The sequence below is a fragment of the Cydia fagiglandana genome, chromosome 1 (genome assembly GCF_963556715.1).
Source record: "Cydia fagiglandana chromosome 1, ilCydFagi1.1, whole genome shotgun sequence".
NCBI classification, from domain to species: domain Eukaryota; kingdom Metazoa; phylum Arthropoda; class Insecta; order Lepidoptera; family Tortricidae; genus Cydia; species Cydia fagiglandana.
The window spans coordinates 23,712,347-23,725,035 of NC_085932.1; the positions used below are offsets into that span (position 1 = coordinate 23,712,347).

Consider the following 12,689-nt stretch of genomic DNA (forward strand, 5'->3'; position numbering starts at 1 on the left):
GGCTAGGGGGTATGGGTGAAATTAAATTTGCTTGACAGTTATTTAACCCTTTGTCTGTCTTGCGTTTGGACTTGGATAATCGAATAAATTAATCGACAAAATGTAGCAACCAGAAAGGTTTGCGACATTTTGCCGATTAATTTCAGGAGAATGCTTAAAATTGCGACGGATATCACAATGAATAGAAAGTGTTAATACAATGCCAATTCAAATGTAACAGACACTAATCTAGGGACAGGCGAAGGATACAATTCTATTGTTTTAGAGTCCCTGAGCAATTGTGGAGCAGGCGAGGCGAATCACCAATGGTAAGACGACGATTGTCAGTCTGGCGTAATCGTAAAATCGTATCACAAATGATAGACCGGGGACCGGGCAGTTTTGGAATACCTACTACATTCTCCAGTCAGCATTGTGAATTAGTTACCAAAACTTTTCCTTAGTGTAACAACATTTTCAGTATTATGTTACAGAAGATATCATGATAAACTTGTATGTAACTATAACAGTAATTGTATTGTGTAACAACAATCAAGTAGCATTGCAAGCTGTATATAAGCTGTATTGAAGTTTATTTGTATACTATAAGCTGTACAGTTAGGCTGTACAAAGGCTGTATAAGCGCTTATACAGCCCTTATAAGTTAAAAAAGGGCCCAAATTATACAGCCTTTCGCGTTATTAGAGCTGTAGAGTAGCTGTATAAGCAATACATAAGCTGCATTACAGCTATATTTCGGTGTAACAGGAAACCTTAACACTACAGATAATCTCTTATAAGTACGATATAAGAATATGAGTTTTAAATGAGTTTTTAAAAATGATTATAAGAGAATAATAATCATTTAGGAAACTAAAATGTCTTAATCTTGTTCATTCGTAATATAGTAATGGCGACAATAAAGTGTTATAGTGGATGATAAAAGTAAAAGTAAATATTATAGAGGACTTAAGTGGAATATTATACTATTTGTAAGTGCCGATTATTATTTATTGTGAACCTATGTATCTTTTCTGGCAAAATATTCACGCGCCTGCAAAATAACAAAGAGAAACCATAAGGAAAATATTAAAAATCGGTAAAGTTAGTGTTTGTTTTTAACAAAAAGTTTTATAAATATTAATTCTAAGGCTAAAGTTAATTTATTTTAGCTGGTAATCATAACACGATGTTAGTCTGCTTAATATTTGCAAGTATTTCCTTAATTATATTTACAAATACTTTTTTTTTCATTGGAAAATGGCGAAAATTTTTAAACAGCTTACAGGATAGTTGGAGAGCATTATAATCTTAGTAGCTGTGCTGTGTAATAAATGGAGTGTCATTTACAGCTTTTGTAATTAAAACAGCTTTAGAATAGAAGATTTGTATTCGTTTGGCTGTATTTCGGTTCTCCGTACATAAGTTATAAGTCTCTTTAGAGATCCGTATAACAAATAAAAAACCCTTAGGTCCAAATGTATTTGGTCTATTCTTCGTTCCATTTCATAATTTTCTAAATTATTAATTTTGTTCATTACAATTTTTTTTTTCGTGGTCGAAATATATACTTATACGAGTGTAAAATTACGCCGAAATAAGCGACTCTGTCAGTAATACAGAAAAAAGCTGTACTATAGCTGCCATTTATTCGTTTAGTTTTATAATACCCTTAGTCCCTTACAGACAGAAGTTATACAACTACTATTCTTATAGGAGAGTAAAATTACGCCATAAGAAATAGCTTTAAAACGGGGTTGACAGATACATTTGTACAGCTACAAGTGCCAAGTGATACTACAATACAGCCTGATAGCTCTTACGATAAAATTAGCTTGTAGTGTTTCACAACACTTAAAGTTTTAAAACGGAGTTGACAGATACTTTTATACAGCTAAAAGTGCCAAGTGTTACTACAATACAGCCTGTATACAGCTTTTACGATAGAATTAGCTTGTAGTGTTTCACAACACTTTTAGTTTTATAGTAGACTTTCTATATTCTGATAAAGCACCCCATGATTCCGCAGAATCCTTTATAATGATTTTATACAGCTTGAGCTGTATAATGTCTGTAAAATACCTTTTATACAGCTTAAATCTTTTCTGACACTCTTATACGTCTCTTAAATCACTCTAAGTTCTAAATTGGCTGGTATATTGATGTTGCCGACACTTCCATGCTACTTGGGAGTGCCTACCATACAGCGTACTTTTGCAGTAGGTACGCATAGTGATGATAATTACTAGAGATGCACCGGATATCCGGTTACTATCCGGTATCCGGCCTATCTGGCCATTATTTTACTATCCGGCCGGATACCGGATAGTGACCTACTATCCGGCCGGATACCGACGAGTAACATTGCTTGATTTCGGATCGGACTACCCGTTGCATCTCTAATAATAACCTATACTGACCGAGTCAAAAGTTGTAGGGAAAGAATTTCTTTTTAATTTCATTATTTCGATAAGTAGTTAAGTGTAAAGGTCGTTAGTAGACAGGTAGGTATACATATATGAAGATGCTCATTATTGTCAGCTAATCACATCATGACTCACTAATCTCACTATATCTTATGTTTGTCACTAGAAGCTGTAGTACCTAGTATAAGTAGTTATATATACTGACTGATGCTGACTGTAGAGTCACTACTACTGTAGTAGTAGATGAAACCATGAGCCAAAAGTATTTGCTACTTTTACTCTAATATTCTTCCAAGTAGAGATAAATCTCAACAGTTTTCGATCAAAATGTCTCTCTTCTCTATTAAAGAACTTTTGATGCTGGCTCTACAATGATATACGCCGTTGTTACCTCTAGTGTTTAATGTCAAGAATTGGTAATACCTACATCCTACCTTATAATATGATGTGACCTAAAAAGGCTGGACGCAGTCTTGTAATGTAGTTATATCCGCGTGGGCATTCTTGATAAAAACTCCCCTGCGAATTTATAGTTATGAACAGTCTGCTACGGAAAAAAGTAACCAAAATACCCGCCAACTTCCATGCATACAATACAATACAAACCCTACAAAGTTCTATGATGGCTAGGAAAATTAACTTGTTGGCTGAAGACCACCCGTGAAAATTCCGACCTACATCAAAATCAAAACATGTATTTACATAGTAGTTTAATTAATAAGAAGTACATTTTTTGGAGCCATAAGTAATACAATTTTATATTATCCCCTTAAGAGGACTTGATTACCTACTCAGGTCTCAGATTTCAAACAAAACAGTGCAATCTCGTAACCTTAAGTGCGCCTCGCCAAAACCTTGGAGTTATTACTGTCCTAACTATTACACAAGTGCTCCTAATTTGAACAAATAAACCATTAAAACACAAACAAGCTCGCCGTTTACCATACTTGGTAGTCACAAGGCGAAGCCCGCCTACGGCCACCGGGTCTAAATGAATATCAACCTGCCTACTCCTTCAATTAGCCCGAGTTGAGGCTTGTACCGCTTGTAACACTGCATAACAAATCCTGGCGCCATGAAACATCTTTAGCGACGCTTTCATTATGTTTGATTTGTTGAACTAGGTAGCTTAGGTACCATTCTCGCAAGAGTTATATAGGTAGGTACCGACCTGTACAAGAGGGCGCGCCTCCTAATAGCGTACGATCAACAAGGACACGGCATCACGGCAAGCTTTTCGAACAAATAATATTTACAGGAGATAAAAATAATTATTTGTATTAGATACCTATACATAGTTATAAAGCAGCAAACATGTTTTTTGTTGCGGGTGCCTGTCGCGGTAATATCTATAATTTTTATAATTAAATAAGCATCGATAATATTAGATTGATTGATACAAAACAAAGCATGTGTTTCAAATAGCTATAGACTCGTATTTAGCGCGGCAAAATCCTACCTACAACTTTTCACTTCAGCAAGCACGCAGAGTAAAAAAATAACAGGAAATAATTTAAATCACCTGTATTTATTCATAAGAAAGCATGTGAAAAGGTAATTCCTTACAGCGCCCAATGAAATAGATGCAATATTTCTCACTATTTTCCTATTTTCTAGGTGCACATTAAGTCAAGTAAATTCCAACCTTTACTATATATAGGTGATAAGCCATGACAGATTCTAGGATTTAAATAATAGCTGCTTTGCCTTCAGTTTGCTCGGAAAATTCGTAAACTGTAGCAATTAAACGCCTTACATTTGTCTTTTAAATGCTTACAATCTCTGAAAGGCACACTAACTAATAACATATTCAAAGGCGCAATCAGCAAAATATGTTTGTTGACTTTATTTGTAAAGCTTTCTAACTAAACTAAGCAAACAAAGTGGAGTAACCAAGACTGTTAGTTTAATTTAGAGCAAGTTTATTTCACTACAAAACTAAAACGGCAACAAAGACTTAATATGAAGCAGGTTTAATCCAATTAGGTACGATGGTACTTCCTACGCTTTAACGATGACAGGAGAATGGAATATGTAGCTAATAAATGAAGTCTTGATTGTTTCAATTACTTAGTGCTTACCAACAGGAATTAAATAACATTTCTCGTAAATCGTATGCAGTCGTTCTTAAATACTGGAACTATTTGAATTAATTCTAAGAGCAGATATACCCTACATTATACAAATACTGCATATGCAAGAGAGATAGATTAGGCAAATAACGATTTTCGATTTTTCGACTTTTTTATAGGTTGTTTAGAATATCTGGATAGAGTGATGTTCAGTGGCGGATTTGCAGTCTTTGCTGCCCTAAGGCCCTATAGCCGCCCCTTTAGCAGCACCCATCATATTGACTACATTTTAAGTTAGTTTTGTCATTATTTGCCGCCCCTATTTATTTGCCCCCCGGGCCTGAGCGGCTACCGCGAAAACCGAAATTCGCAAATTGCGGGGATCTTTCTCTTTATTCCAATGAAGGCGTAATAAGAGTGACAGAGAAAAATCCCGCAATTTGCGAACTTCGATTTTCGCGGTTATAAAGCCCTGGGCCTTAGGGCAAATCCGCCACTGGTGATGTTTGTTCACTTAGTCAGCCTAGAGATCTTTACCACCTACCGACTTAGTTACTTTATTGCTGAGAAGAGTAAAATACACATATTGATCATATGCCAATTTAAAAAATAAATCACATAATAACTTAAGGCTAACGTGTTCTACAAAATTGACACTGAATACTGACCTTTTATCAGATCACCACATTAATCTTGTAGGTTACGATAAAAAATTACTTACTTTGTAATCGAACTTTTCGCATCCTCCGGGTATCCCACGAAGATAAGAGTAGAAGACATGACACTGAATATTTCAACTGAAAATTTTAACACGAAACTCCACAATACATGAAAAAATTAACACACTATTTAATTTTGCAAGGTCAAATGACCATTTATCAAATGTTGACTGCCAAAAATGTTATGACAATACTGCTTTAAGATGACACTATATGACAATATGTTTTATAAAACGTGCCAGTACGAACGACTCAATATGTCGGACTGCGAAATAATTTTATGACGAAGAAAACGTGGGTGCGAAATAAGTAGGTGGTGTCGGTTGCTTAGAATAATGTAATATCATAATGTCTTTATGTATTTGTATTACTCATTTCCCTTTCTTCAAACCCCAAAATTGCTTAGCTTTATGAATTAATTAATTCAATAATAATATATTCATGCCAAGTCCATGCAATTTTGGTGCTCGCTATAGGTATAGGTACATAGTTAGGTTCTATGGCAGCACGTATGATGAAACGAGTCGGAAGGACCAGTTTAGATCGAGAATACTGGACTGAGGGGCTACCGCCAAAACCGAAATTCGCAAATTGCGGGGATCTTTCTCTTTTACTCCAATGAAGGCGTAATTAGAGTGACAGAGAAAAATGCCCGCAATTTGCGAACTTCGATTTTCGCGGTTATAGCCCTGAACTGGCATTAGTAACTATGTGCAGAGAACCCCATCAAGGTGGACCCATACCGGCAATCATCAAGTTAGGAGCAGTTAGGAGGCAACCCGGGAGGCAACACATCGAACGGGTTATGTGGGTACACGTCGCCGAGTTCCAATCTCCAATTTGTACTTGTATCTTATCGAGACTATATAACACTTACATTGCGTGGGCTATCAAATCCGCTGCAGACTTTTATTGGTGCGACTATATCCATTTGTGTCATTCAAAAAGCTGCGGTGCGAATAGGGCCTTTACGGACTTTAAAAAAAGTAGAAGTTTCTCAATGAAGCCAATATAGGCCAATCTATGCTATGGGACGCAGCTATGAGGTGAAACGAGATAACAATATTGCTGGCTCTCTCAAACGCATAACTGCGTCCGTCAAAATTACATTGACCTTTTGGGCAGTGAGTATTATATTCTTTGCTAATCACTGAGTGAGGTGAGATAGGTGTTAATAATATCTTGCAAATGATATCTATTAGAGTCTGGCTAGCCAAAAAATGTTGACAGATATTTCGTTGTTGTATCACCAATTGTCTATGATTTAAAAAAAAGCTAAAAGTCAGTTGTCAATTTATGTCATTCATTCAAATTGTTTGCGGTTTTTATGGGGTTTATTTTAAATAATATTAATAATTTATATGCTGAGTGAGGTTCACAAACTATTATTTAAGCTCGTAAATAATTACGACAATGTGCGAAGTCGACGTGTAGCGTTGTATAATGAAAAAGTGCAATGTTTACTACTTCTAACCAAATGTAAACAAATTAGGAGGTTGGTGCTCTATAAATATTTTGATACTTTAAGTACTAGTTCTAACATTTGCCGATTACTTTGATTAAGTACGTGAATTTATTAATGCCTGAATTTCATAAATAGGACAAGTGTATAAAGAAACGGATAAATTAAAAGTTCTGAAAAATATCTATATAATCTAAATATTGGAACGTAAACATGTGTGTTTGTCGTTGACTGTACTTTAAATAGTGGTAGAAATTATGTGAGCTGACTTTGAGTGCATTAAACGTTTATTTAGCTTATTTCCTTAGGTACCTTACTTGTGCACAGAATATCAAAGATATTGTCTAGTATCAAAACTATAATTCCTACTACACAAAGTGTGACCAGCCCAAGATTTTTTGAATTTCCCGCCAATAATTTAGGTAAAATTTCAGTAGCCAGACTCTATATCACGAATTGATCAGTAAAATAGAACCCGAAAACTAATGAAAAAACCCACGGCGACCGGGCACCATTTACCCTGCCCGCACACGTTCGGAATTTTCGTTCAGTTTCCGTAGACATGTGCAAGCGAGATAGCGCTATGCATTTGTAGAGCGGCGTCCCGTTCCCACCAGTCAATCCGTACGAAAATTCCGTGCGTCTGCGGCCAGGGTTATAAGACGGTGCACATAGTCTGTCAAACAACTTTGTCAGTAGAAAAGGCGACAAATTCAAAATTTCTATGGGACGATAACCGTTCGCTCCTACATTTTTTTTAAATTTACCGCGTTTTGCTACTGACGGAAATGGCTTGCCGGACTATATTAATTTTTATTTTATTCCGGACGAATACTCCCGATGACGCGTTTTTAGCAAAGGCTGAAACAGTTTTCTCTGTCTTGACAGCACTTGACAGTCGCATGACAATCGCTACATTGACAGTTTAAGCGTTTTGTTTTTATAAAAATAAATAGACGATTTTTAGTAGAATAAATTTTAGATATTATTTATTTGTAAGATATTGTGCATTTCCAAAATTTGAGTGACAAATTTAGTATTGTGTCATGAAATTTGTAACTAGATCTCTAATTTTAAATGAATAACTGAAATATTTATGTTTATATCTAAGGTTAGTCAATTGTCAAACACATGAAACGAAACGTTTTGAATCAAGCGTAGAAATCGCTTCTTGCTTGCGGTTGGTTGTTGAGTGCAACGAGCGAACTTGTTATTTGCTTGGAAAGTGAAAAAAAATAGTCCACTAATACTTTTTGATTATGAAAATTGTGTTGAATCAGTAATCATGTTAGGCCAGGCTTCTACTGAAGCGTTGCTCTCAGCAACCTATGTAGAAAACTACTTAGATTGCGTGGAAAATCTGCCGAATGATCTACAACGACATTTATCGCGTATGCGAGAGCTGGACGTAACTTACAGAGGTATTTTTTTGTTTTTCTAAGCGTCTTTATAGTCTCCTCCTCTATTGGAATCACTATATTTCGAGATTTTTTTCATGTATGTTGTAAAATCGTAAGGTGTGTTGACGTTAGCATCAGCCTCATTTTGTATACGTACAACTTGCTTTTTATAGTAACGCTCGCTTCAACTGTTTAGTGACCAAAATAAACACTTCTAGCGTTATTTTAGATCATTTCCCACACTCTACTAAACATCCAAACTGGAATAGTGGTGGCACATTTACAATTTGTGTTTGATTTTATTTTATACACTTGAAGTTTCTATATTAACATGTCAATCTGTATGGACATGCAAATTAAATGTCTTTGTACATTATTATAGCTTTCCCATTGTACAATACTTACTTATACTTACTACTATTTTTTCATTTTCATTGTTTTGTTCACTGCTTGATTATATGACTAGCTAGATAATCTAAAATGCTTTCTCCTCTGTTAAACTGTAAATAGTATGGGGTGAACTGCTTTTATTTTCGTATGTTCTTTCAAATTTACCAGTATGTATCAGAAAATTGCAGATAGGGGTTGTGCACAAATCACGCGAGGTATTTTTGGCTACTTTTTGATCCCCTCTCCCCCTTGGTGATATTTGGTGAGGTTTTTGGCTACCCCCCTCCCCCCACGCAACCTCACGTGTATTTTTTTGAATTTTTTTCATTCGACCTAAGTTTAAGATAAATAGTGTTGTATTTAGAAAATATTGTTTATTTTTCTATTTTCGTTAAATACATTCGCTATTTTGAAGTGCAGAGTGAAGATTTATGTTTAACGAAACCGAGAAAAGGTATTTACTCATGTGGTTGGTTTTCTTTTTCTTAGTTTCGTTTACTGTAGAAAAATACACGTGAGGTTTCCTTATACCCCCCTCCCCCAATGTGATCTATCGTGAGTTTTTCGTGACCCCCCTCCCCCCATCGAACCTCGCGTGATTTGTGCACGACCCCATATCTGATGAAAAGAGCACATAGATTTTATGTATTTAAATAAATAGCATCCATATTGGGTTGATTCTGGTAAAATTTACTTTCTCATTGATTCTACAATCAAATCTATACAGAATACAGTACATGTATTCTGCATAGATGTTTAGCTAAAGGTTATCAAAAACTATATATGTACACCCAAAACAAAGATAACTTTGGTTAAGCAAATGAATACTAACAAGCTGTGTCCTTAAGTATCATGATTTATTAAGAGTTATTTGCTCCAACCACAATAAACAGATTAATCAACAACGCTCAGCAATGAAGAAAACATTTATATATAAAGAAAACAGCTTTTTATAGCAAAGTTATTATTTACTTAAATGGGACCACAAGCTGAATACCACTGTCCTGTTGAAGTAAATAAAAATAATAATGTGTCAGAATCTTGAGAGTTAACACCAGTATTATAAAGAAGTTATTTGTAAAATTACCGAAAAAAATACAATATTAACTACAAATCTCTTGTGCATTGAGCCATTATTACATGGTTAACATTAAAACTTTCACAACAACAACATACTATTATTTAATAGGATAAACCATAATAATTTAATGTTTTACAAGTGTAATAAATGTGTAAAGTGTAGCTCAGCGCAGCATTACTTGAGTGATTATTACCACCATTTTCTCAGAATGCCTTCGTGATGCTGAAACTCACCTAGCAGTATGCATTGGTGCAAACACAGAAGAGCGCCGTCGCGGGCGCGCTGCCATGCGCTTGCAGAGCGCTCTTGTTGCAGCACAAGAGATCGGAGATGAGAAACTTCAGGTCGTACAGCTACTGCAGGACCTCATTGACAACAAACAGAGGTCGCTGGAAGCTGACCATAAGAAGCTGAGTAAGTATTTAAAAAAAATATTCACTCAAAAAATGTATGCAGCTCCTCCAGTTATTTAAAAAATAGGGACAGTACAATAATAATGAAAATTATGTACTGAGATTTGTAGTGTTTAGTTTTAAAATATATTTTTATAGTATGTATGCTAGTTTTAAGGTATTTATGTATGGGCCACTAGTTGCCTGAAATAAAAAATTTCATTCATTCAATCCATTAGGGTCCCGTTTTTACCCTTTGGGTATGGAACCCTAAAAATCAAGTTTTTAAGCAAAGGTAAAAATGATATTCTCTCATTAGTTTCCTGCTTGGAAGTGAACACCAACGGCACGACGAAGGAAGAGCCAGCCCCCGCCCCCGAGCCGGCGCGCAGCGAGAAGGAGCCCAGCGCGCCGCCCGCGCCGCCCGTGCACGCGCCGCCGCCCGAGCGCGCCCCGGACAAGAAGGAGGACAAGGAGAGGGACAAGACTGGTTAGGATTATCATACACCTGCACTACAACGACGGTCTGACCTAGTGCGTAGTGACCCTGCCTGTGAAGCCGATGGTCCTGGGTTCGAATCCCAGTAGGGCATTTATTTGTGTGATGAACACTAATATTTGTTCCTGAGTCATGGGTGTTTTCTATGTATATCGTCGCATAGCACCCTTAGTACAAGCTTTGATTAATTTGAGGCTAGGTTGATCTGTGTAAGATGTTCCCCTAATATTTTAGATATAAAAGCTCTAGAAATAAGTATGGACATTGGTGCCTAGTAATGTGCGAGTAGAAAAGTTTTTGACCGAGCAAGTGTAGACAAACTCGCAAGGACTACATAGCCACTAATAGTACTATAGCCACAGGGGTCTAAATTTATCAAATTTCCTACCGATTGAACCGAGTGTGATCATAAAAACACAACTTTTAAAGATCCTAACTCACCATAATCATATACACATACAGGATGGATATGTGGTGGAGGGGGATATAGGCAATGTGGTGTTATTTCAGCCCGATTAATCAATACGAGTTAAATCAACATAAAGTAAATAATGGGTTAAAGTAAGTAAAGAGTGCCTTTAATCAGTAATGTTTAATGTTTTCCCTAATACTTGTGTTTAATAGGAGAGAGATGGTCAAAGCGGGCTCGGCGTTCGCGAACTGCAGCCGCTGGCGCCGCTACAGACGGGGCAGACTCTAGCGAGCGGGACGAACAGCGCCATACCCACAACACAACACATAAGAAAAGTAAGATGCCACAAGAACCTAATGTTTATAATTTTTGTCATCCTTTCACGCAGATGTTCAATATCCTTGTTCATAGCTTAAATCTACCGTTTTACCCCTTTACATTATTTTAAATTATCTTTGCAAAAGAATTATAAAATGCAGAAAAAATCATACTCTGAATCTGATAGCAGATGTAGATGGCACTGTATGGTCCATATATTATGTTGTAACGCTTGTCTAAAGTGGACGATAGACATTCTAGTTACTACAACACTAATGGCGCGCCATACAGCGCCCGCTAATGTCGCTTCGTGCCCCCTAAACTACCACTCTTTTAAAATTAATAACTCGTGAGTTGTACCAAAATTAAAATATACTGATGTTAAATATTTTTATTATAGCTATAGGCAAAAAGAAGAAGCGCAAGGCACGTCAAGCGGCCCAGCGGTCGGAGACTCCTCCAGAGGAGGCAGACGCCATCGACCCCGACGAGCCGCGGTACTGCCTCTGCGACCAGATATCCTTCGGTGAGATGATCCTTTGCGACAACGACCTCTGTCCGATAGAGTGGTTCCACTTCTCTTGTGTCTCCCTCATCACAAAACCCAAGGGCAAGTGGTTCTGCCCCAAGTGCCGAGGCGACCGACCTAACGTGATGAAGAACAAAGGACAGTTCCTTAAGGAGCTAGAACGGTATAACAGGGAGAAGGAAGAAAAAGCATAGTGTTTACTCAACAAGAAGCGGCGTACGAGGTCCGCTATGAACTGTTCAAGTCAAGTGTTTCAAATGTGATTTCAGTTGTATGAAAATGATTATTGAGTTTAATTAGATTCTTAACAATATGCCTGTTATACATAAGAACCTACTTTTCTACGAATAAGAGTGAGAATATGTAAATGGTTGTCGCTGAGAATCTGTATTATTAAGTAGGTATGTTGCTTTAGATTAAAATGTTCTTTATTACTTTAGTTCAATGAAGTACATGTAAATAGAATTTATGTTTGTCTCGTACAGAAGAAAAACTGCGTGGAAGTCGCATTTATTTCAGCTATTTGTAATATATTGACAAGATTTGACGTTTTTCGAATAGATATAAATTAAATATACTTAAGATTAAATTATATGTTGTTTTTATTTTTATCGAATCACAAGTTTTCACTCTCACAGACAATGAATCATGACATTGATGCACCAACGCGCCACCTACCGTGAAACGCGAAATTTATTTATTTGCCTTTATCGCTAGAATATGCAAGTGATAAAGAGGTAAGATAACGAAATGTCTGTTTTCTTGTTTTGCGGTAGACCCTCAGATTGTGATGGATTGTAGTAGTAGCGTCCCCTCGCAGAGTTTCACGTAATATTCCCTATTTAATTTAGATTCTTGAGCGTAGCGTCGTGCCGTAGTCCCTACGGCACGAAGTGCAAAAGAACTCGTCTCGTGTAGGACATACAACTTTTCACCTCATTAGCAACATGCAACCATTAACGCAGTCCACCCATAATAAACCCATACCAAAGAGTAATTACAGGGTGCTT

At 36.6% G+C, this 12,689-nt stretch overlaps 2 protein-coding genes across 2 annotated transcripts in view; one reads left to right on the plus strand and one right to left on the minus strand.

Moving 5' to 3' along the window:
- Positions 1 to 5,352, minus strand: part of LOC134667560 (microtubule-associated protein Jupiter) — a 146,256-nt gene extending 140,904 nt beyond the window's left edge. Inside the window, exon 1 of the mRNA XM_063525001.1 lies at positions 5,199 to 5,352. Within this exon, the coding sequence (XP_063381071.1) occupies positions 5,199 to 5,257 (59 nt within the window). The 5' untranslated portion in view covers positions 5,258 to 5,352. The remainder of the gene's footprint in view (positions 1 to 5,198) is intronic.
- A 2,462-nt stretch (positions 5,353 to 7,814) lies between these two features.
- On the plus strand, positions 7,815 to 12,271 carry LOC134667424 (inhibitor of growth protein 1). The gene is made up of 5 exons (XM_063524832.1): positions 7,815 to 8,079; positions 9,737 to 9,943; positions 10,241 to 10,411; positions 11,045 to 11,167; positions 11,551 to 12,271. The coding sequence occupies exons 1-5, from the start codon at positions 7,944 to 7,946 to the stop codon at positions 11,871 to 11,873; spliced, it is 960 nt and encodes a 319-aa protein (XP_063380902.1). The 5' UTR covers positions 7,815 to 7,943; the 3' UTR covers positions 11,874 to 12,271.
- Positions 12,272 to 12,689: the final 418 nt, after the last annotated feature.